At 41.3% G+C, this 21,126-nt stretch overlaps 1 protein-coding gene across 5 annotated transcripts in view; it reads right to left on the bottom strand.

Moving 5' to 3' along the window:
• Positions 1 to 4,351, bottom strand: part of PLCL1 (phospholipase C like 1 (inactive)) — a 355,116-nt gene extending 350,765 nt beyond the window's left edge. For 2 of the 5 annotated variants that reach the window (XM_058300410.1, XM_058300411.1), the window contains exon 1: positions 3,573 to 4,296. In XM_058300410.1, coding sequence (XP_058156393.1) covers positions 3,573 to 3,896 — 324 coding nt within the window. In that variant the 5' untranslated portion in view covers positions 3,897 to 4,296. Of the gene's footprint in view, positions 1 to 3,572 lie in introns of all 5 variants that reach the window. The other 3 variants (XM_004468466.4, XM_071216208.1, XM_071216209.1) reach the window with 3 other exon arrangements.
• Positions 4,352 to 21,126: the final 16,775 nt, after the last annotated feature.

Raw genomic sequence — 21,126 nt, forward strand, 5'->3', positions numbered from 1 at the left:
AAATTTAATATCATATAATAGAGAAATGGTCTAATTTCTTAATTAGAAATATATTTAAGGGAAATGGATGTGGCTTAAGCAACTGAGCTCCCACCTACCACATGTGAGGTCCCAGGTTCAATTCCCAGTGATTCCTGGAGAAGGGAAGCAAGAGAGCAAGCTTGCCTGGCATGCTGATGCAATAAGATGGCGCAACAAGGAGACACAAAAGAGGAAAGACAATGAGAGACACAACAAAGCAGGAAGCTGAGGTGGCTCAAGCGATTGAGTGCCTCTCTCCCACATGGGAGATACCAGGTTTGGTTCCCAGTGCCTCCTAAAGAGAAGATGAGCAGACAGAGAGCAGACAGAGAGCACAAACAACAAGGGGGAGGAACAAAAATAAAGCTTTAAAACAAAAAGTGTATTATCCTTTTAAAAAAAAGAAATATATTTAAAAGCAGACTAACAGATCTGTTGGATATTATCAACTCTGCACATAATTAAAATGGCTTTATAAATCATGTCATCAAAAATCAATTAAGGTGAACTCTATTGCATTATTATAGTATATAACAGTGCACTTACAAAAAATAAAGAATTTATCAATGGCAATGAAAATAATCACACAGAAAAACACAGGAAAAAGTAGAAAGATTAAAGAGAATCTAGTTTAACACTTGCATTAAATTTTTTTCCAAATTAGGAACTGGGCATAGAAGAGATAAAACACAATGACAATAGAAAGAAGACTTTCAGAAGATGTGTGGAGATAAATATGTCATTGTTTTCATCAGCTGAGAAGGAAATTGTTTTCTCAGCTAAACACATGTTTTCACAAATTATGGAGGGCAGATTTACTGAAAACATTCCTTTTATTAATTTACAAGACAGTGTTTTATGGCATGACAGAGAAATGCACTCTTCTAATTTATCTAATATTCAAGTTAATAGAGAATTGCCATTCAAATAACTAGAATAGAATAGAAAAAATACCCTAAATAAAGTTGAAAGGAATTTAATATTTTGATGATTCAAAATCTTTCAGTGGTTCAGAGTTATGATCATGAATATCAATTATTACTGTACCATGGATGTTTGGAACAATATTTAATAGTTTTGATTAATATAAATGTTCTAAAACCTTTTTTGTGTGTGTTTCAATGCCAAATAAAAACAATTATTAGCAAAATTGTGAAGAATCCATTTTCTCTCAATACAGAACATGTGCAACGTATTTCTTATATGACCTAGAACTTTTTTAGAAACTCTAATTTTTACTGCACTGAAGTGAACAAACCATGGGCAGCAGATTCAAGATGCCAACAGAACGGTCTTTGATCTCAGGGAAGAAATGGAATAGAGCCCACCACCTGCTTCTCTCCCTGCTGTAAGAGAATGAAGTCCTCTGGGAACAAACCCCAAGATCACCTTCCGACCAGTGATCTACCTGGTTGCCCTTGAAGATTAACCAGCTGATCACAATGACCAATTATACAACCTTCTGTGTATCAAAAATGTTTGAAGCAAATTTGAGTATATGAGATCTGTAAAACTCTAGACTAAATCTTATCATATAAATTAGGAGCTTCAATAGTTCACCATAAATACGAATATATACATAAGCTTAAATATACTTAGAATATTTCTGGAAGAACTGTAAGAAAAAGTGTTAACTGCTATGGGGGTGGACTATGCGGGTCAGGGTATGGAGTGGCTGGGAGTCTTTCTTTTCCCTTCACACTCCTTTATATAATGTTTGATTTTTAATTGCATATAGCACTTTCTCAATAAAACCCAATTTTAAATTATAAGAATTCACTTCATTTTCTAGTATCTTTACATTTTAAAGGTTATTTACTAAATGTTTGTTAAACTTACTTTTAAATAAAGAAAAGATCAATTTGATATTCTGTTGCCGCCCTCCTTTTCTGCCACAAAAAAAGAAACTTCAAAACAAGAGAGACACCATTACTCAGCAACCACCTTTCTGAGAATATAAACCATTTGTACAATTTAAAAATTGCAAATTGTTGGAAGAATTTGTATATTCCTTATACATCATTACTTTTATTTTTTACGTATACTGCTTTTTATCTTCAAATCTTTTAAACTACCTTGATGGTGTCTGCTTGCACACACATAGGCCCACATGTAGTATCAACATCTTAAAATCCAAAACATATGTGTCTCCTTTCTAATTGGGATGGTTTTAAGTTTCAAAACAGTAAGCTTTCTGACTTGTGGGATACAAAAAAATAAAAAGTGGTGGTTTCTCTTTTATCAAATTCACACCCAGAATAGAACACTCCTTTTCACATACTCTAAAAGCCACAATATAACAGAAACTACTACAAGTCATTGCAACTAACACCCACTCCTCTTTTAATATAGAAATCTTTCTGTCGGTTTTAAACTTCTATGTGTCATTGTTGGGGAAAAGCCTAAGCCATACTTGAAGCTAGGTGGATGAACTGTGGGCACAGTCTACCCACACTGGCTCTGGGAGCTCCAGTTTAGAGCTTGGCAAAGAAACACTCATCATGTCATGGTTACACAGCTTAAATCTGAACAGAGGTTTCAAATGTACCAGCACACCAAGTAAGGTGAAGTTCCAAGTCTGTCTTTCACTACCATCACTGGCTTTTTTTATTAGTCTCATACTGACTCTGTCAGGATTCTTCACCAAAATCAACTTTAATCTCACATGCACATGATTACTCACATACATTTATGCTAACAGGCCCTTTTCCAGAGCCAATGCCAGGGCTCTTACTTCAGGAGACCTTTCCCACAAGTCATGCTCCCCAAAACGAAATCTGGAACCAAGGAAACAAGCCCCAATTGGAAGGAAGACAGAAGAGGAAGGCTGGGGTGGGACTAAGGTTTACAAATCCTCTGCAAAAGGGATGGAGAGAAATCCTGCCCGGTGGTTAGGAAGTCAGGAAGCTTTTTCCCTGTATGTGGTAATAACCACAAGGACCGGTCGATGCTTGAGGATGGATTGCTTTCCAGTAGTGCTTTCTCTAACGCAGAAACTATGGGCTTCTCCATCACTCTTTACTTTGCTGCTCTGAGCCACTGAAAACTCAGCCTGCTCTGCAGGGAAAGTTCTCGTTTCTTGGGATTTCTGGACTTTTTGAGTCTGGAAGCGATTTTTTTAAAAAAATCATTTGGGGATAAACTGTGCGTTTCCTATGCTGTGCAGAGAAAAAACTAATCCTTCCCAGGAAAGCAGCGCGTAACCGTCCCGTGGTGCCTGGATTTACTGTGTCCTCCCTTCCTCCTTTCATCTGTGGTTTAGTGGAGCTTTCAGGGAAAATGAACAAAAGCATTCAACAAAACGCAAAGGCGCAGAACGGAACTTTTCCTTTACTGACAATCAAGGGGGAAAAAAGTCACTTTTGCTTTCCACGGCCGAGAACTTAAACTGGGAACCTCCGGGCAAGGAAGGAAGGTTTGGTAATGAAAGGGGTGGGGGAAGGAAACAATACCGAGCCTGCGATGCCTCCGGGGACCGTGCATCCTGCCTCCGCCCCCAACCCACCCACTCTACCATCCTCCGTTCCCCGGGACCTGGCGGCTTCTCTTACCTTGATGATGCTGCTGCGCCTGGGGGTCGCCCGCGCCGCCTCCAGGAGGCCGGCCTCGCTGTCGGCAGGGGTCCCCGCGGCGCCGGGCGGTGCGATACCGCTACGACGGTCCCTCGTCCGTCCCGCAGCGCCCGCCGCCACGCCATCCCCGGAGGCGGCGTCCGGACCCAACCGGGGGTCATCTTCCGACTCGGGCGCGTCCGGCAGCGCCGGACCCTCCTTGCCTACAGCGCCTTCGGCCATGGCCGGACGCATTTCGGGGTCCCGGGGTGGAGACTGCACGCCCAGGAACGAAGTCCCGCCGCCGGGCACAGGCGCGCTCATACACCCGGAGGCGGCCGCGCCAGACTTTGTTTCACCGCCCCGAGGCGGCAACGGTGGCAACTTTCTGGGGAGGAGACATCGCTCAGGCAGAGACGTCCGCGGGCTTTGGTCCAGGAGGCCGGCAATCCGTCTGGCGGGCGATGACTAGATTGGGTCGGAGCTTTAAACCCGAGCGAGAAGAGGCGAAAAGGAGAGGGAGGTGTCCGAAACGTGATGCAAACGCCCGTTCAGCGCCAAACAAAGGGCACCCGGCGCCTGGACGAGCGGCCTCGGGGCCAGGACGCGCGCGGCCCGAGAGTGGCCGGAGCCAGGCGGCACAGCCCCGCGCACCGCCACCTGCCCGCGGACAGCGGCGCGGCGGCCCCAGGAAGTGCGGCGGCGGCGGCCTCCACTCCTCTCTGTTGTGACTGGGAGGGAGACTTGTTTTGACAGCCCGTGGGGATTGGCAGGCATCTGGGCCTCTTAGGAGGCTCGCCTTGCCGAGGAGGGGGTCGGTCCGACCAATCCTCACTGCGGAGGGGTGTGCCTGAGTCGAAGAATGGAATGCGTTCTGTAACTGGGAGCCAGCCCAGCAGGGCTCGTGTACTCCAGGGTGTGTTCGTGCGAGCGCGTGTGTGCGCACCTCCAGGCACTCCGTGTACATTTTAGGAAGTTTAGATATTCAAAATGAGCCTGAAGATGCAAAAAAAATCCGGAGGGAAGGAGATGCTTGTTTACATAGCAAATTGAAGGAAAGAGGGTGCTGAGTATTAATGTCAAAGCTTTCTGGATGAGTGAGTGCGGCTTTGTACGGCCAGAGGTTAATTGCAAGCTCTCACGCCAACCCTTAGAAGTCAAGTTCATGTAGAGATAAACGAAGGTTTACTAGAACCCTGGACTTGAATAATTTGCTTCAAATTCCATGAAAGGATTCTCAGCTCTGCAATGTGAATAAATATAATAAGGAAAGGGAATCATATAAAAGAGGTGGGGGTAATAGGAAATAACCACCTAAATCCCTCCGGAGAATGATTCCTAACAAAGCACAGATGATGGAAGTCTGCTATGGACAAGGGGCTGGGAGAAGCGAGGAGTAGGATATTTAGTCCCTATCCTAATACACCCTTATTTGACAATGGCCCAATCTTCTTTATCTAAATAATTCCGTATAAAAATATTTGTTCTTTTCAAGCAAGTTGGAAACCAAGAGAGAGATGTCTTTGGCTGATGCATTAAGTCCCTGAAATTAACCTTACAATGCTCAGATGCAAATGATAGCTCTGAGGCCCCCTGGTTTCTAGGACCCCACTCCCCAGAAGCAGTCCCAGAAGACTGGTTCCATTCAGAGCTGCTTGGTAGGATTGGCTCCTGAGCTCCAGATTTACCAGAGCTGCCATCAAAAAGGAGGACAAAATACGCGGCATTAAATTTAAAGGTGGGAAGCAGAGTTGGCCCAACAGAGAGGGCGTTCACCTACCACATGGGAGTCCAAGGTTCAAACCCAGGGCCTCCTGACCCATGTGGTGAGCTGGCCCACACGCAGTGCTGATGTGCACAAGGAGTGCCATGCCACGCAGGGGTGTCCCCTGCGTAGAGGAGCCCCACGCACAAGGAGTGCACCTCGTAAGGAGAGCCACCCAGCAGGAAAAAAGTGCAGCCTGCCCAGGAGTGGCACCGCACACACAGAAAGCTGAGGCAGCCAGATGACGCAACAAAAACAAGACACAGATTCCGGGTGCTGCGGACAAGAACACAAGCAGAGACAGAAGAACACACAGTAAATGGACACAGAGAGCAGAGAACTGGGGGGAGGAGGCAGGGAAGGGGAGAGAAATAAATAAAAAATAGATCTTTAAAAAAAATTTAAAGTGTTTTGATATCAGATTCTACAATAAACCTTTATTTACAAACATTAAATTTGATTTTAACTATTAGTAATTTAATGAGTTTTTACCTGTTCCTTTATTCTGGCCAAGGGCATGAGAAATTGTTCAGCATTTAAGACCCAAAATTTCAGGGAAGCAGACGTGGCCCAGTGGATAGGGCGTCCGTCTACCACATGGTAGGTCCACAATTCACCCCGGGCCTCCTTGACCCATGTGGAGCTGGTCCATGCGCAGTGCTGATGTGCGCAAGGAGTGCTGTACCATGCAGGGGTGTCCCCTGCATAGGGGAGCCCCACATGCAAGGAGCACGCCCTGTAAGGAGAGCTGCCCAGTGCGAAAGAAAGTGCAGCCTGCCCAAGAATGGCACTGCACACACGGAGAGTTGGCACAGCAAGATAACGCAACAAAAAGAAACACAGATTCCCAAGCCGCTGACAACAACAGAAGTGGACAAAAAGAAGAACATGCAGCAAATGGACACAGAGAACAGACAACTTGGGGGGGGGGGGGAGGGAGAAATAAATAAAATAAATCTTTAAAAAAAATAAAAAATAAAAAAAAGACCCAAAATTTCAGAATTTTATAGGTGCAAGGGACTTAGGATCATCTAGAGCAAGCTTTTTCTTTTAGAGATGGGATGAAGGCTCTGGGAACTTAGGTTCTTGTCTACCAGTTAATGCAGAAGCTGAAACTGAATCTACAACCCAACTCCTTCAGTAATCTCATCATTATTTTGTCTGGCTCCTCTTGGGTGCACTGCCTGAAGTGGATCAGGCCCTTGGGAGGTTTCATATTTGACATTTACCAACTATTCTTTAATTATAAATGCTGCCCAGTAAAGAATGTATTATACATTAGAGGATTCTGGTTTTAGAACCAATACCACCCTCTAGTGATATCTTGAGAACTGCAAGGAAAAAAAATTCCTTCCAAACAGCAAACTCTACTATGCTACTTCCTGTCCCACCACCCCATACAGGGGGAAAAAACTCAAAGTTTCCTTTTCAACCCTCTGCTAATGTAATGTCTTCCTTTATAACCCACAGAATGGAAGAAGGAAGTAAAACAGTGCCCATACTTAAAACAACAATACACATCCTTCATCCCTGTGGAATTCCCATATATCTTTTGGAGGAAATATTTTTTACTCTCTATCCTCACATATACAATCCATTTTAGGTCCTAATCATATTTTTCTCTTAGATATTCAACTATTACTAAATCTGAGTCCTGTCTTTTACAGTTGCTGTCAGTACTTCATTTTTCTTTGTTACCCTAATAACCTCTGGAATACAAAATTCCATTCTTGGGTTGTCCTTTGAGAAATGTAAAAATGCAATTATCTCGCTCATTCTTTTTTCTGTGATAGTAATATAATCTACAAGGATTTTCTATTCTGATATTTATACTCTATTCTAATAAGTGTCACAACATTTAAGGTCAGAGATCTTAAAAAATGAAAAAAGAGGCCTGAAAGTATAGCATATAATGTGTGGATTTTTTATGCTTCAATTAGGCAACGTCTAGCTGGACTCTTCTCTTATCTCTTCCCTCCCTTATTTGCCTTTCCTCTTACCCTCATGTCAAGGCAAACACACACACAGAATATTTCTTCACTCACCCTCTCTCCCTCTCTCTCCCCTTCTAAATCCTTTTCTCTGAGCATCTATTCATAAAAGCTGCTATCTAATTCATTATGCTTTGAGAAAATGGTTAGACCCTAACCTAGCAAGTTTCTCATACTATTGTCTTCTGGCATAATCTCAGGAGACTTCACCTAACAGTTTTGCAGCTAAAAAAAAAAAAATGAAAAAACCTAACCCTCAGACAAATTCTGCTCTATGGCACCACCCCCAAGACTAAGACAAAATTCTCACAAGAGTCAGTTGTCAAAGGTCATGCTCATATTCCTACCACCTCCATTAACAACCCTCTTTCCAATTTACTATCACCCACAATTCTTGCTGTCCAACCTTTCTTCAAGTTGTGGTGACAGTCACTAGACTGGCAGATTGGAAGTTGGGGGCTAGGAGTGGGGTTATGTGAAGAAGAGTAATGAATAGGCAATTCAGATGTTACCACCTCAGAGAGGGCTTCTCTAACTACAAATGCAAAGTTGCCTCTCCAATCCCCTCCCCCCACATACCATGCTACTCATGTCATTTTGTTTTGTTTTTCTCAAAGAAGATTTTATCACCATAAATAAACTGTCTTGTCCATGGAATTTTTTACTTACATATTCTGTCATACTGACCCCCCTACCTCTGCCCCAATGAAATGTACAATGTAATCTCCATGTGCATAAAGATCTTGTCTATTTTGTTCGCTGCTGTATCTCCAGCTCTCAGAATTGTTCCTGGCACCCAGTAGGTACTCAAAAAGTATTTGTGAATGGAATCTTCACTTTTGCAGTCCTCTGACTGAATAAACCAACTATTTCTGATTAAAGAAAAAATGACTCTGACACTTATCATCCTTGACGATATCCTAGAGTTCCATTCTAGAGTAGAAATAAGAGAAGAGCCACTGAGCAAACAATCGCAAAAATAGAAGAGTGCTTATAATTTAGAGTAACTTGAAATCTAGAATTAGACTGGAAGGCAACTGAAAGGAGACTAGAAAGGTCCTCCAAACCTCAGTACCTAGCCCATATTCAAAGGCCAGGTATGTCACTATAGTCCTTCCAGTCCAGGTAAGTCCCTCCAGAACCCTGGACCTGAGAAAAATCCTGTGAGAATATTACAACTTTCCATACAGGAAATCACTGGGTAATGGGACAGCTGTCATTTTGATAACTGCTTTCTATGTACAGATAATCCTCTCTGAAGTATTCTGATCTCCACTTTACAGAAAAGGAAATTAAGGATCAAAAGAATTAAGTAGTTTGCTAAAGTCAGGGCCAACGAGGATCTGAGCCCTAGTTATTGGCTTCAAAGCCTGTGCTCTTTCTGCTACGTGCGGTTCTTATAAGATGGAAGTCTGGTGGCCATCCGGGAGACTGCCTCCTCTGAAGAAACACTCCTTCAGATCTGGAACCATAACATTAGTCACAAGGGCCTCTTCTCTTCACAGCAGCATTATCATTATGTCATCAACATGAAATAAGAATCTTGGGAAGCAGACGTGGCCCAACTGATAGAGCATCTGCCTACCATACAGAGGGTCCAGGATTCGATCCCCAGGACCTCCTGACCCGTGTGGTAAGCTGGCCCACGCGCAGTGCTGCTGCATTCAAGGAGTGCCATGCCACTCAGGAGCGCTCCCGCATAGGGATGCCCCATGCTTAAGGACTGCGCCCCGCAAGGAGAGCTGTCCCACGTGAAAAAAACTCAGCCCACCCAGGGGTGACGTCGCACACACGGAGAGCTGACATAGCAAGATGACACAACAAAAAAGAGACGCAGTTTTCCAGTTCCACCAGATAATGCAAACAGACACAGAACACACAGCGAATGGATACAGAGAGCAGACAACAGAGGGGAATGGGAGATAAATAAATAAAATAAATCTTTAAAAAAAAACATGAATCTGATTCATCAGCGTGTGAGGAAACACATGTATCCTCTTATCCATGTATATATAAAAAAAGAATATTTTGATATTAAGAGCCAATTTTCCTGATAAAGAACATCATCAAAGAAGAGTACATTTCCAATTGAGTCACATTCATCTTTATATTCAGTCATAGCACTCCTCAATACACACTGCAATCATTTCGATTTGCTAGTTCAAGAAAACAGAATTTGTGGGGTAATTTTTGGTATAAATTTAGTGTATATATTATAAAACATATAAATTTTGTATATATTAGAGTAAATATGTACAAAATGAAAGATAAATAAAACTTAAATATGCCCTCTTAAAATTCAATTTTTTCTTGAAAGGTATTCCTTTGTCTCATATATTAGAAATTAAGCAGGAAATTTAAGTAATTAAAAAATAAAAATCAACTTACTTTATTTCAAAGTACAAGTAACTCCACTGCATGAAAATGATCCTATAAAAATGCAAAATTACAAATTGGTTAGAATGGGTCTAGATTCCTCAATTTATAAATCTTTCAAGTACTGAGAGGCAGTCAGGTTGAAAAATGTTTAATTATAGCCAGTGTTCTCCAATGTTTGATGGCCTGCTTCTTTAAAGTGCTGGGAAACCTCTACTACCTGCAGTAGCACAGGATGCTGGAGTTTGTCATTTAACACCACCCCCTCAGGAATTAGTCCAGGTAGACCCTGAGGCTAAGATGCAGTATCAGGAATCTCAGGCCAACTGTCTGGGAACAGCCTATACTTGCAGCATAAATGTCTTTTTTAAAATAGACAGTGTTGATTTATTTTGTATGTATACAATTTCTTTGACATGGACCCTGGAGTTGGAGCTTATGTCAGGTTGTTCCCCACTGATGCAGAAGTCACAGAAGCACTTACGAAAAAGACCACTGAAATAGTACCAAAGGGGTCCCTTTGAAGACTTGTTCCTCTATTGTATTTTAATACTGAGATCTTTTCCCAGTATGAAAAACCTCTTCAAAGGAACACACACTCCATGTTTGACACATGCAACGGAGTGAGTAGATTCCTCCTCTCTATTCTGCAATTCCAAGCGCATACCCGAAGTCTAATTCTCCTGCGTATTGTGGGGGATTTTCCTCCAATTTATGTCAAGACATGTTTATTCATTCTTTTTGGCACCACAACACCTATCTGAATAAAAGATAGTCAAGTTCCTTTCTCTCAGGCACTCCTTCCTTGGACAGTGATGTGGTACTTTCACACTTATTTTACTAACCTGATTGATTTGCAATTTGTTGTATTGTATCTCAAATCTTTTGAGAGAAAGAGACAGAATGCAATACTTAAATAAATATAAAATAGTAATGTATCTTTTAAATTAAAATATGTAAGACAAATAGACTCAGAATCTAGGATATAAGTTACCAGGGGCTGAGTTTGGGGTAGAGAATGGGGTGTTAACATTTAAATCGTACAGAATTTCTGTTGGGATTGATTGTAAAGTTTTGATAATGGGTGGTGGTGATGGTAGCACAACATTGTAAATTAACAGCACTGAATTATATATGTGAATGTGGTTAAAAGGGGAAACTTAAGGTTGTATATATTTTACTAGAATAAAAATTAAAAGAAAAAAATATAAGGCAAAAGTAAAGTGTAGGCCTTTTTTGTTCCCAGTAAGTTTTCAGGTGTAGAGCTCTTTCATTAAGCACAATACAATCTATCTGTTTTACGAAATGAGAGTTCACTTTTTAAAAGTGAATCCTTTCTTTAAAAAAAAAATCCCACTCGAGGACACATTTCTAATGAAAGCTGGATTGCCAGCATTTTCTCTGTCTTTAACCCCTGTGAGAATCTCACAGTTTCCACCCTCACTGAGTCAAATAGGTCGCCATGGATACAGCTGCCTCTAACCTTAAACACAGTAGAGCAGCAACAGCTGTTGAACCACGCTTGGGATTTTTGCCATCTTTTGTTCTATGTAAATTGTACTGGTGTAACTGTTTGGATAATGTCACAATTGGGTTTTTTTGGTTTGTTTTTCTTTTTTTTTTTACATTTTTAATTTTTAAAGAAGCTTTAGATTATATAAATGTTACATCAGAAATATAGTGGATTCCCATGTACCCCACCACTCCCTATCCCACATTTTCCCACATTGACATCTTTCATTAATGTGGTATACTTGTTACAATTACGAACACATAGTGAAGCATTGCTACTAACCATGATCTATAGTTTATATTATGGTTTACACTTTGTACTGTACAATTTTAAAGGTTTTGACAAAATGTATAATGGCTTGGATCCATCAGTGCACTGGTATGCAGGACAATTCCAATGTCCCAAAAGTACCCCATGTTACACCTATTCTTTCCTCTCCTTCCCCTCAGAAACTTTGGCCACCACTGCCTTTATAGCAATGATACAAGTTCTTCCACTGCTAGAGTAATAGTAAGTCTACTTTAGTACATAGTTGTATTTCTCCCTTATGTTTGATCATTCCTCAGTCTTGTGGATTTGGGGATGGTGTTGTCCATTCTGCTTCCAATTAAGAGGAGGCTTAGATCCCATGGAACAGATGGATGGAACTGTCTTGCTTGCTGTTGTAGATACTCTCTGTGTTTTGGGATGGGTGTTGTCCACCATCATCCTTTTGTTAGTTGTCCTGGGCAAGTCCGAGGAACTGGAGAGAAGGTGTTGCAATTCTCCTGAGATTCAGGGCTCAACCCAAATATGAACAAACCAAAGATTTGTTTTTGAAAGAGTTTTAAAAAGTGTACTGCAAGAAACACCTGAAATACTAAGAAGCAGTAGAGAACCAAATTTAACCTGTAAAGTGAGATAATACACAACAAGCATTGTTCAGTAGTACACTGAGGTATTATATCTAGGCTATTGATCACTTTTAGTTGATTCTTGTATATAGTATGAGGTAGGGTCCTACTTTCATTCTTTTGCATGTAGATACCTGGTTTTCCCAGAATCATTTGTTGAAGAGACTATTCTTTCCCTCACGGAATGGACTTAGCACCCTTATTGAAAATCAACTGACCATGGATATGAGGGTTTTATTTTTGTCTTCTTTTTCTTGTCCTGTGCATTTCTTTCCTTCCTCTCCATGAACATCAACCCTCCCACCCTTGCAAGATAACAACCTAGTTCATATCTGTCCATCTTTGGTCCACATGCATGTATGTATTTATATACATGCAAAGAGAGTGTGTTTTTGTCATTGTTTGATTTACTCCCACACACACACACACAAAAAAAACGTAGGGGAGATAAATTTTATACATATTATGCTGCATCTTTCTTTTTTCACTCAACTATAACTGGTAAAATTCCCACCACCTCATCTGCAATAGCTATTAATTCATTCTATTAAATAGCTGCGTAATATAACCATGACATGGATATATAATTCATCTCAGCATTACCCTATTGTTGTTGTGTATTTAATGTATTTCTATTTTTTCACCACTACAAACAATGGTGTAATAATCAGTTTTGTACAAGTGTGTTTTGAACCAGTGGTTTTTATCCCCATTGAACAGATATCCAAAAGTAGAATTTCTGGGTCCAAGAATATATGTATTTTTTATTTTAGTAGCTAAAGCTTAATAGAGTTCCCAAAAGAGCCACACCACATTTTAACATAGTGGATATTGTAGCTCTCATTAATTTTTTTTTTTTTAGGATTTTTTTTTAATTGATTTCTCTCCCCTTTCCCCCCCCCCCCCCAAGTTGTTTGCTCTCTGTGTCCATTTGCTGTGTGTTCTTCTGTGTCTGCTTGTATTCTTGTCAGTGGCACCGGGAATCTTTGTTGCATACTCTTGCTGCATCAGCTCTCCATGTGTGTCATGCCACTCCTGGGCAGCCTGCACTTTTTTCGCACGGGTGGCTCTCCTTACAAGGCGCACTCCTTGCACATGGTGCTCCCCTACATGGGGGACACCCCTGTGTGGCAGGGAACTCCTTGTGTGCATAGCACTGCGTGTGGGCAAGCTCATCACACAGGTCAGGAGGCCCTGAGTTTGAAACCTGGACCTCCCATTTGGTAGGTGGACGCTCTATCAGTTGAGCCAAATCCGCTTCCCTCATTAATTTTTGCCAGTCTTATAAGTATAAAGTTATATTACATCGTTGCTTTCATTTTCATTTTCTAGACAACTAAGCATCATTTCAAATAAATCTTGGCCATTTGGACTTGCAGTTCAGTAAACTATTTGTCCATATACTTTGCCCAATTTTCTATTGTAGAAAATACCTTTTTCTTGTCAGTTTGTAAAGGTCTGTGGCAGACATAAAGATGCCACACTCCAATCCTGCTTCAGTAAAGAACTTGCTCCCCATTTTAAAGGTATATGGTTCTCTAACAGCCTCCAGCTGTTTGCTTATTCAGTGTCCAATTCATCTGTTTAGCTAGGGTCACATTCTTCTTGGGCAGCCCTTGGCCAATGACTGAGGCTTTGGTAGCTGAGGGCACATTCTTCTCTTTTCTGGGCAGTCTCCAGCCAATGACAGAGCCATGGCTCTAGCCATTTCCACTGTTGCAGGACTCCACTACTAGGCAATCTTTGTTCCATAGTTTCCTCTTGGGCTGGTCGAGACTTTGTCAGGTCTGCACAACCCTGCTTGCCCAACCCTGCCCCTCCCCTTTCCTTCTACAGATACTATCCCCAATAAGCCTTTTCCACCCCAACTCCATTTGCTTCCCAGAGAATGCAACCAGCATTTCTAGATATTATTCTTATGTCATTTACATTAGTAATATTTTCCAGAAATTTTGTATATTGACTTTATTCTATTTTTCCCATATACATTTTATTAATTTTCATATAATCCAATATATCTCTCTTCTTTATGGTTTTGGGGTATCCAGAACTGGCTAAAAAGCACTTTCTCACCCCCACTTTATATCTGTAATCTCCTAGATTTTCTGCTCCGGCCGGCGGGGGCAATCCAGGGACCTGTGGAAAGAAGCAGGGTGGGGCAGGAGTTGAGAGAAGAATGGAGACAAGACAGGATTCTGATCAAGTCTCATTTATTGGGGGTAAAACACGGGAATTTATAGAGAGGGAAGGGAACGTGTACATAGGTGATAGGCTGGTCTTGTGGGTGGCAGACGCCCAAGGAGGGGATTGGCCGACAGTTCGCACAGGGTCTGTGGAGTTTCGGCGCCTTGCGCATGCGTATTGCTGTGGTCGCCAGAGTTGCCGCGGGAAGGGGAGAACAAAGAAACAAAGAGGAAGAAGAACGAGGAAATGACAGGGCAGATTTGTGAACTCCCCATGTTGTGAGATCCGCCATGTTGTGGCAGGTTGTAAACAGGTCTCACAGCGGGTGGCTCCCCACAATTTTCTTGCAAGATTTTTACTTTTTTCTCTTTCTTTTTTTGCATCTAAGTATTTTGTCTACCTATAATTTATTTTTGAATTTGGTTTATATGTGTATACAAGTGTTTGCTTGTGTGTATGTGTTGAATAAGTTAAAAAGATGGGGGTCTATTTTTCTTCCAGATGAATAGCCATTTGTGCCAATACTATTTATTAAATAATCTTTTCTTTTGTCACTGAATTAAATTATCCCTATTGTCATATATTAAGTTCTCATATGTACTTCAATCTACTTCTGTATTGTCTGTTCTGATTCCTATCCAATACCATATTAATTTGATTATAGTGACCTTCTGGTATTTCTAAGATCTGTTCTCTTTCCATATTGTAGCTAGATGGATATACCTTAAGCACAAATCTTACTCCCTGCTATAAAACTTTATTGGCTTTCCAGTGCCAGCTGAATAGGATCCAGGCTCTTTGGCATTTGCAGTCAAGGCTCCAATCCACTTCTCTGGCTTCTCCTCTGGCTATTCTGCTCCTTTTCCTTCACATTCTAGGACTATTTGGCTATTTAAAGTCCAGATGGCATGCTGTCTCATATTTTCATGTCTTGGTTACATGAAATGCTTTTCCTACCTCTCCTCAAAGAGCTAACCATTATCTCTTCAAATTCAGTTCAGACATCATCTTTTCTAGCAAGCCTAGCAACAACCACAAGTTACCCCTTATTCTCCATTAAAACCTTTTGCACCTACTATACTATGTTGATACTATCTCTTTAAGTGTCTGCCTTCTACATGAGACTATAAAAATTCAGGTCTAATTGATTTTTGTACAAAGAACTGAACACTGCAATGATAACAGCCATTCAATAAATTTTTCTTGAAACTATTGAACTAGAGCATTAGTCTTCTGGGGGTGTGGGAAGAAAATATTAGGGCTCATATTTACATGTTATAAATTATACTTGTATTTATATTTATCTAAATTGAAAAGAAATCAAGCTTCCCCGTATTTAAAACATAGATTCCACTGTTACTTGGTCCATATGTCAGTGAAAGAGATTTTTTTTTTTTAGCTTTAGTATTATATGTGTTTTATTTTATTTTTTTCCAAAAGATATTCAGATTACATAAATGTTACATACAAAATACAGAGGATTCCCATATGTCCTGCTCCCCACACCACCCACATTTACCCCCATTAACAACATCCTTCATTAGTGTAGAACATTCACTGCAAGTGATGAACACATTTTGGAGCTTGCTGCTAAGTATGGATTATGGTTTACATTGTAGTTTACACTCTCTCCCACACATTTCTGTAGGTTATGGCAAGATATATAATGGCCTGTATGTGTCGTTGCAATGTCTTTCAAGACAATTCCCAAGTCCTGATAATGCCACTGTATTACACCTGATTTCCCTCTCCTGACCTCAGAACCTCCAGTGGCCACTGTCTCCACATCAATGATATAAGTTTTTCCATTGCTAGAATCACAATAAGTCTATAGTAGAATATCAGTAAGTTCACTCTAGTCCATAGTTTATTATCCAATCCTGAGGATTCTGGGATAGTGATGCCCACTCCAACTCTAATTGAGAGGGAACTTCAGTCCCATACAACTGATGGATAGGACTCTTTTGTTGCAGTTGTAGGCTCTCTTGGTTTCCTGGTATGGTGGTTTTCCATCAGCACCTCCTTGTTAGTTGTTCTGGGTGAGATCAATGAACTGGAGAATAGGTGTTGCAACTCCGTTGAGGCTCAAGGTCCAGTTGGCACATGAACAGTCCAAATGTTCAAGTCTCTTGGATGTATACTTACCAACTCCAGCACCAGATAGAAGGTTCAAATAGAAGGGACCAAAGAGCCATGTGAAGAGAAACCACAAGTGAGTCCAATTACATCACAGCATGGAGCACAAACCCAAAGTAGGGCCCACTGGCAAGGAAACAAACTCATGAGCTATCTTCCCTGACCATAATGCCTGGGTGTCTCCAGAGCCCTCAGGAGCCCTGCTATTTGGGATAGTGTCTAATATGGCAGTCAATGAGATCCTGCTGAGACATGCATAAGCGTAACCTCTGGAATACCCTCCCTGTTCACTTTGAAGTCTCTTAGACATATAAACTCATTTGTCTTTATCTTTTCCCTCTTTTGGTCAAGGTCTTTTTCCAGTTGCATTGCCAGTTGGTTCTTGGTAGTAATCCCTCTGTGCCAGGGAGGCAAAAGAGATCTTTTGAGGGAAGATTTGAAGTTCCATAATATGAAGAAGCTGGCAGTTCCAACTCATTATCTAGTACATGAATCCAGTTAAGTGAGTTTCAAAATTCTATTGTGTAGTTTAAACTAAACCAACCCAAAATGGAAGGATAGGTTAAAATAGTCTTGGAAAGTATCATGAATTGAAGATAATTCTAGGAAGCCTTTCAAAACTGGTAGAGCTGACTCTTCTGTTCCACTACAAGCACATCATCAGCCACATTATGAAATAAAAGCAATGACAATATATCTGACAAGAAGTCAGCCAAAAAGTTGACCTTTTGATATGTGGATGTATATCCACCCTCTGAGATGGAAGGCCCTAAATGGATAGTGTTTTTTAAGATATTAGCTAATGGTATTAGTAGCCATCACCATTAGCAAGTAAAGTAAAGTTTGCTTCATCTTTTTAAATCAAACTATATCTAAACCAAGTTAATAAATCCAGTGGCCAAACTAACTAGTACCACAGGAAGCCTAGGCTAAGCTGAGATTTTCATGTGACTGTACTTGTATTTTTTTTAAATTACTAGGCAACACCCTCGTAAGAGGTCAGTCACCTTTTTATTATTCTCATGGGGAAACACCTGTACATCCAGCAACAAAAACAATCAGTGAGAACTTACTGAATGTAAAGCACCATGTTAGGAATTTACATGCATTATCTCATTTAATCATGACAACAATACCATGACTATGATCCTTATTTTAGAGGTGGAAAGCTGAGATTACAAAAATCCCTTAAAGTCATACAACAGAGTCAGAACTCAAAGTTCCCCTGTGTCATAACATTATATTACCACTCAAAACTTGCCATTACCCAAGTGTAGCAACAAGTGATGGTTAATGAACCTATATCAGATGCTTAAATAAAGGCTTTTTTTTTTCTCTCCCTTTTCCCCCCCCCCACCCCGGTTGTCTGTTCTCTGTGTCTATTTGCTGAGTCTTCTTTGTCCGCTTCTGTTGTCATCAGCAGCACGGGAATCTGCGTTTCTTTTTGTTGCATCATCTTGTTGTGTCAGCTTTCTGTGTATGCCACACCATTCCTGGGCAGGCTGCACTTTCTTTCACACTGAGCCGCTCTCCTTATGGGGCGCACTCCTTGCACATGGGGCTCCCCTACGCAGGGCACCCCTGCGTGGCAGGGCACCCCTTGCATGCATCAGCACTGTGCATGGGCCAGCTCCACACGGGTCAAGGAGGACCAGGGTTTGAACTGCAGACCTCCCATGTGGCAGGCAGACGCCCCAACCACTGGGACAAGTCCGCTGCCAAATAAAGGCTTTTAATTGTGGTTCGTTTCTTAAAAACTTTTCAGTGCTTCAAGGAGATCCAATCTTAAACAAGTCCAGATATATAATCAATATGCATATTTTCAACCATGAGGGAAGTTGAACTCATGGAAAGATGGCTTCAAGCCTGCAGTTATTAAATATAACATGGAATCCAAACTTTCAGTGTCACAATCTTAGATTTTTGAAACTATACTCCTGGTATTTGCTAAGCTTCAGTCTCTGATGTACCCTCTCTTAAAAAAAAAAAGGAAAGAAAAAAAAAAAGCTTGAAAGCTTTCAAGGAGTTATTTCCTATCTATCATGTCTTCCTTTAACCAAAAGCAAGCATAGTAACCCACTGAATTCCACTGTGGAGAAAAAGTAATTCCATGATTTTGAATTCACCTCAGCATATGCTGTGGTATTCCTTTTTCAGGCTGAGGTCTTCCTCACCCAAATGCTGGGAGTTTGGGCTGTTCTAAGCTGTATTAGTTAGCCAAAGGGGTTGTATTAGTCAGCCAAAGGGGTGCTGATACGAAATTCCAGAAATTGGTTGGTTTTTGTAAAAGTTATTTATTTGGGGTAGGTGCTTACAGATACCAGGTCAGAAAGCATAAGTTGCTTCCCTCACCAAAGTCTTTTTCCACGTGTTGGAGCAAGATGGCTGCCAACGTCTGCCAGGCTTCAGGCTTCCTAGGTTCCTCTCTTCCCAGGGTTTGCTTCTCTTTCCTCTGTGTGCTTACTTCACAGGCTCAGCTTAAGACCTCAGCATCAAACTTCAACATCAAAACTCTGACATTAAAAACCCTTCAACTCTGTCCTTTGCCATGCCTTTCATCTGTGATTCCCTGCCCACCAAGTAGTGGAGACTCAACACCCTAATGATGTGGCCCAATCAAAGCCCTAATCATAATTGAATCACACCCAGGTAAAGACCAGTTTACAAACATAATCTAATATCTATTTTTGGAATTTGTAACTATATCAAATTACTATACTCCACCCCCTAAATTCCAAAAAAAAATTACAATTTTTTTTAAAAAACACTTAAATCAGTAACAAGTCAAGTACTAAATCATATCACAATCAATTTAAAGAAATACAGTTTGTCTTGGGGCAAAGTCCTGTCTGCTATAGACCTCTGAAACTTACAAAACAATTTATCTGCTTCCAATACACAAATGGACAAAGGATAAACATTTTCCTTACAATAAAGAGAAATTGGGAACAAAACATGAGTTATGGGTACAGAACAGTTCAGTAAACCTGCAGGGCATCCTTCATTCAATTTCAAAGTCTGAGCATCATTCTTTTTTCTTTTTTTTTTCAAGATTTATTTTTTATTTATTTCTGTCCCCTTCCCCCATTGTCTGCTCTTTGTGTCCATTTGCTGTGTATTCTTCTGTGTTCACTTGCATTCTTGTTATGTGGGACCAGGAAACTGTGTCACTTTTTTGTTGCGTCATCTTGCTGGGTCAGCTCTCCGTGTGTGCAGTGTCACTCCTGGGTGGGCTGCACTTTTTTCACGCAGGGCTGCTCTCCTTGAGGGGTGCACTCCTTGCACATGGGGCTCCCCTACGTGGGGGACACCCCTGCATGGCACGGCACTCCTTGAGTGTGGCAGCAATGCATGTAGGCCAGCTCACTACTTGGGTCAGGAGGCCCTGGGTATAGAACCCTGCACCCTCCATAGGGTAGGCGGACATTCTATCAGTTGAGCCAAAACCGCTTCCCCTGAGAGTCACTCTTAAGACAATGGTTTATTCTCCTTGGGACCTTAAGGGAACCTACCCTTTACAAAGACTTGCCCAATGGTCATTTTGTTGGTTCCACCCTCATCAAGCATTTGGGTGTTGACCAAGCTCCAGACCTCACCTTCCAAGAGTGTTGGGGTGATTTCCACACCTTACCCAATCTTTGGGTTAGAGATTTAACCCCTCTATAATTGTGACATGAAAACAACATTCCCCCTAACCTTTGGCATATAGGCTCAACCCTCTCAGAGCAATGAGTTGACCACCTGGCCTTCCCTAATCCTCTCAGACCTTTGGGGTTCTCACCTTAACTGCCCTAATCCTTGAGGAATGTGCTCCACCCTCTCTGTACCCTGGAGTAGCAAAACTCTCCTAGAACATCAGGCAGGAATAACCACCCTCTTCAACTGCTGGGGCAAACTCACCCTCTCTGTACATATGGCTGGGGTTCCTCTCTTGGCCCAAGGTGATGTCTTAATTCCAGATCTCAGCTTCCATGGTTTTCCTTTTAAAACTGTTTCTCCTTCCATTTCTCCTTTCCATGTCCTTTTTATCCAGGCTGACAGTGGTTTTGTTCATTTGCTCTGTCAAAAACCTTGTTGGTTTAGCATGCAAGAAACAGGGTCCAAGCCATCAGACAGCAAGACTTTCCACAAGTCTTTCCTAGATAACTGCATCTTCAATCTTGATTTACAAGTTCAAAGTTTAGTTAAGTCCCCAAATGGGGCACTATCATCTGGGAGCTTGATTTCCAGAGGCTTAGAATTTCCAGAAGCAGTTTCTGTTTTCTTTGTGCCCAAAAGTTCAGTCCTTAGTATATCTCTCTCATCTAGCATTTTGCTATAAGCAGCAAGGAGAAGCCAAGCCACATTCTCCGAGTTTTCTCTGGAAATTTCTTCAGCTAAATGCCCAGGCTCACCATTTTCAAATTCTTCCTTCCATAAAACACCAGGAGTTAGTCTTACTAAGTTCTCTGCAACTTGAAAACATAGATCTCCTTTCCTCCAGTTTCCAATAATTGTTTCATCATTTATTTCTAAGGCATCATAAAACGTTTCTTTAGCTTCCAAATCCCTACCAATAGTCTCTGCAAAGCAATCTTGGCCTTTTCTATTAATAACCTCACAATTCCTCCAAAAAATACCCCTTACCCATTTATAAAACTGTTTCAGCATTTTGGTAATGCAAAAGCACTTCTCCACTCCTCAGTACCAAATTCTG

The sequence above is a fragment of the Dasypus novemcinctus genome, chromosome 7, assembly GCF_030445035.2.
Source record: "Dasypus novemcinctus isolate mDasNov1 chromosome 7, mDasNov1.1.hap2, whole genome shotgun sequence".
Lineage (NCBI taxonomy): Eukaryota > Metazoa > Chordata > Mammalia > Cingulata > Dasypodidae > Dasypus > Dasypus novemcinctus.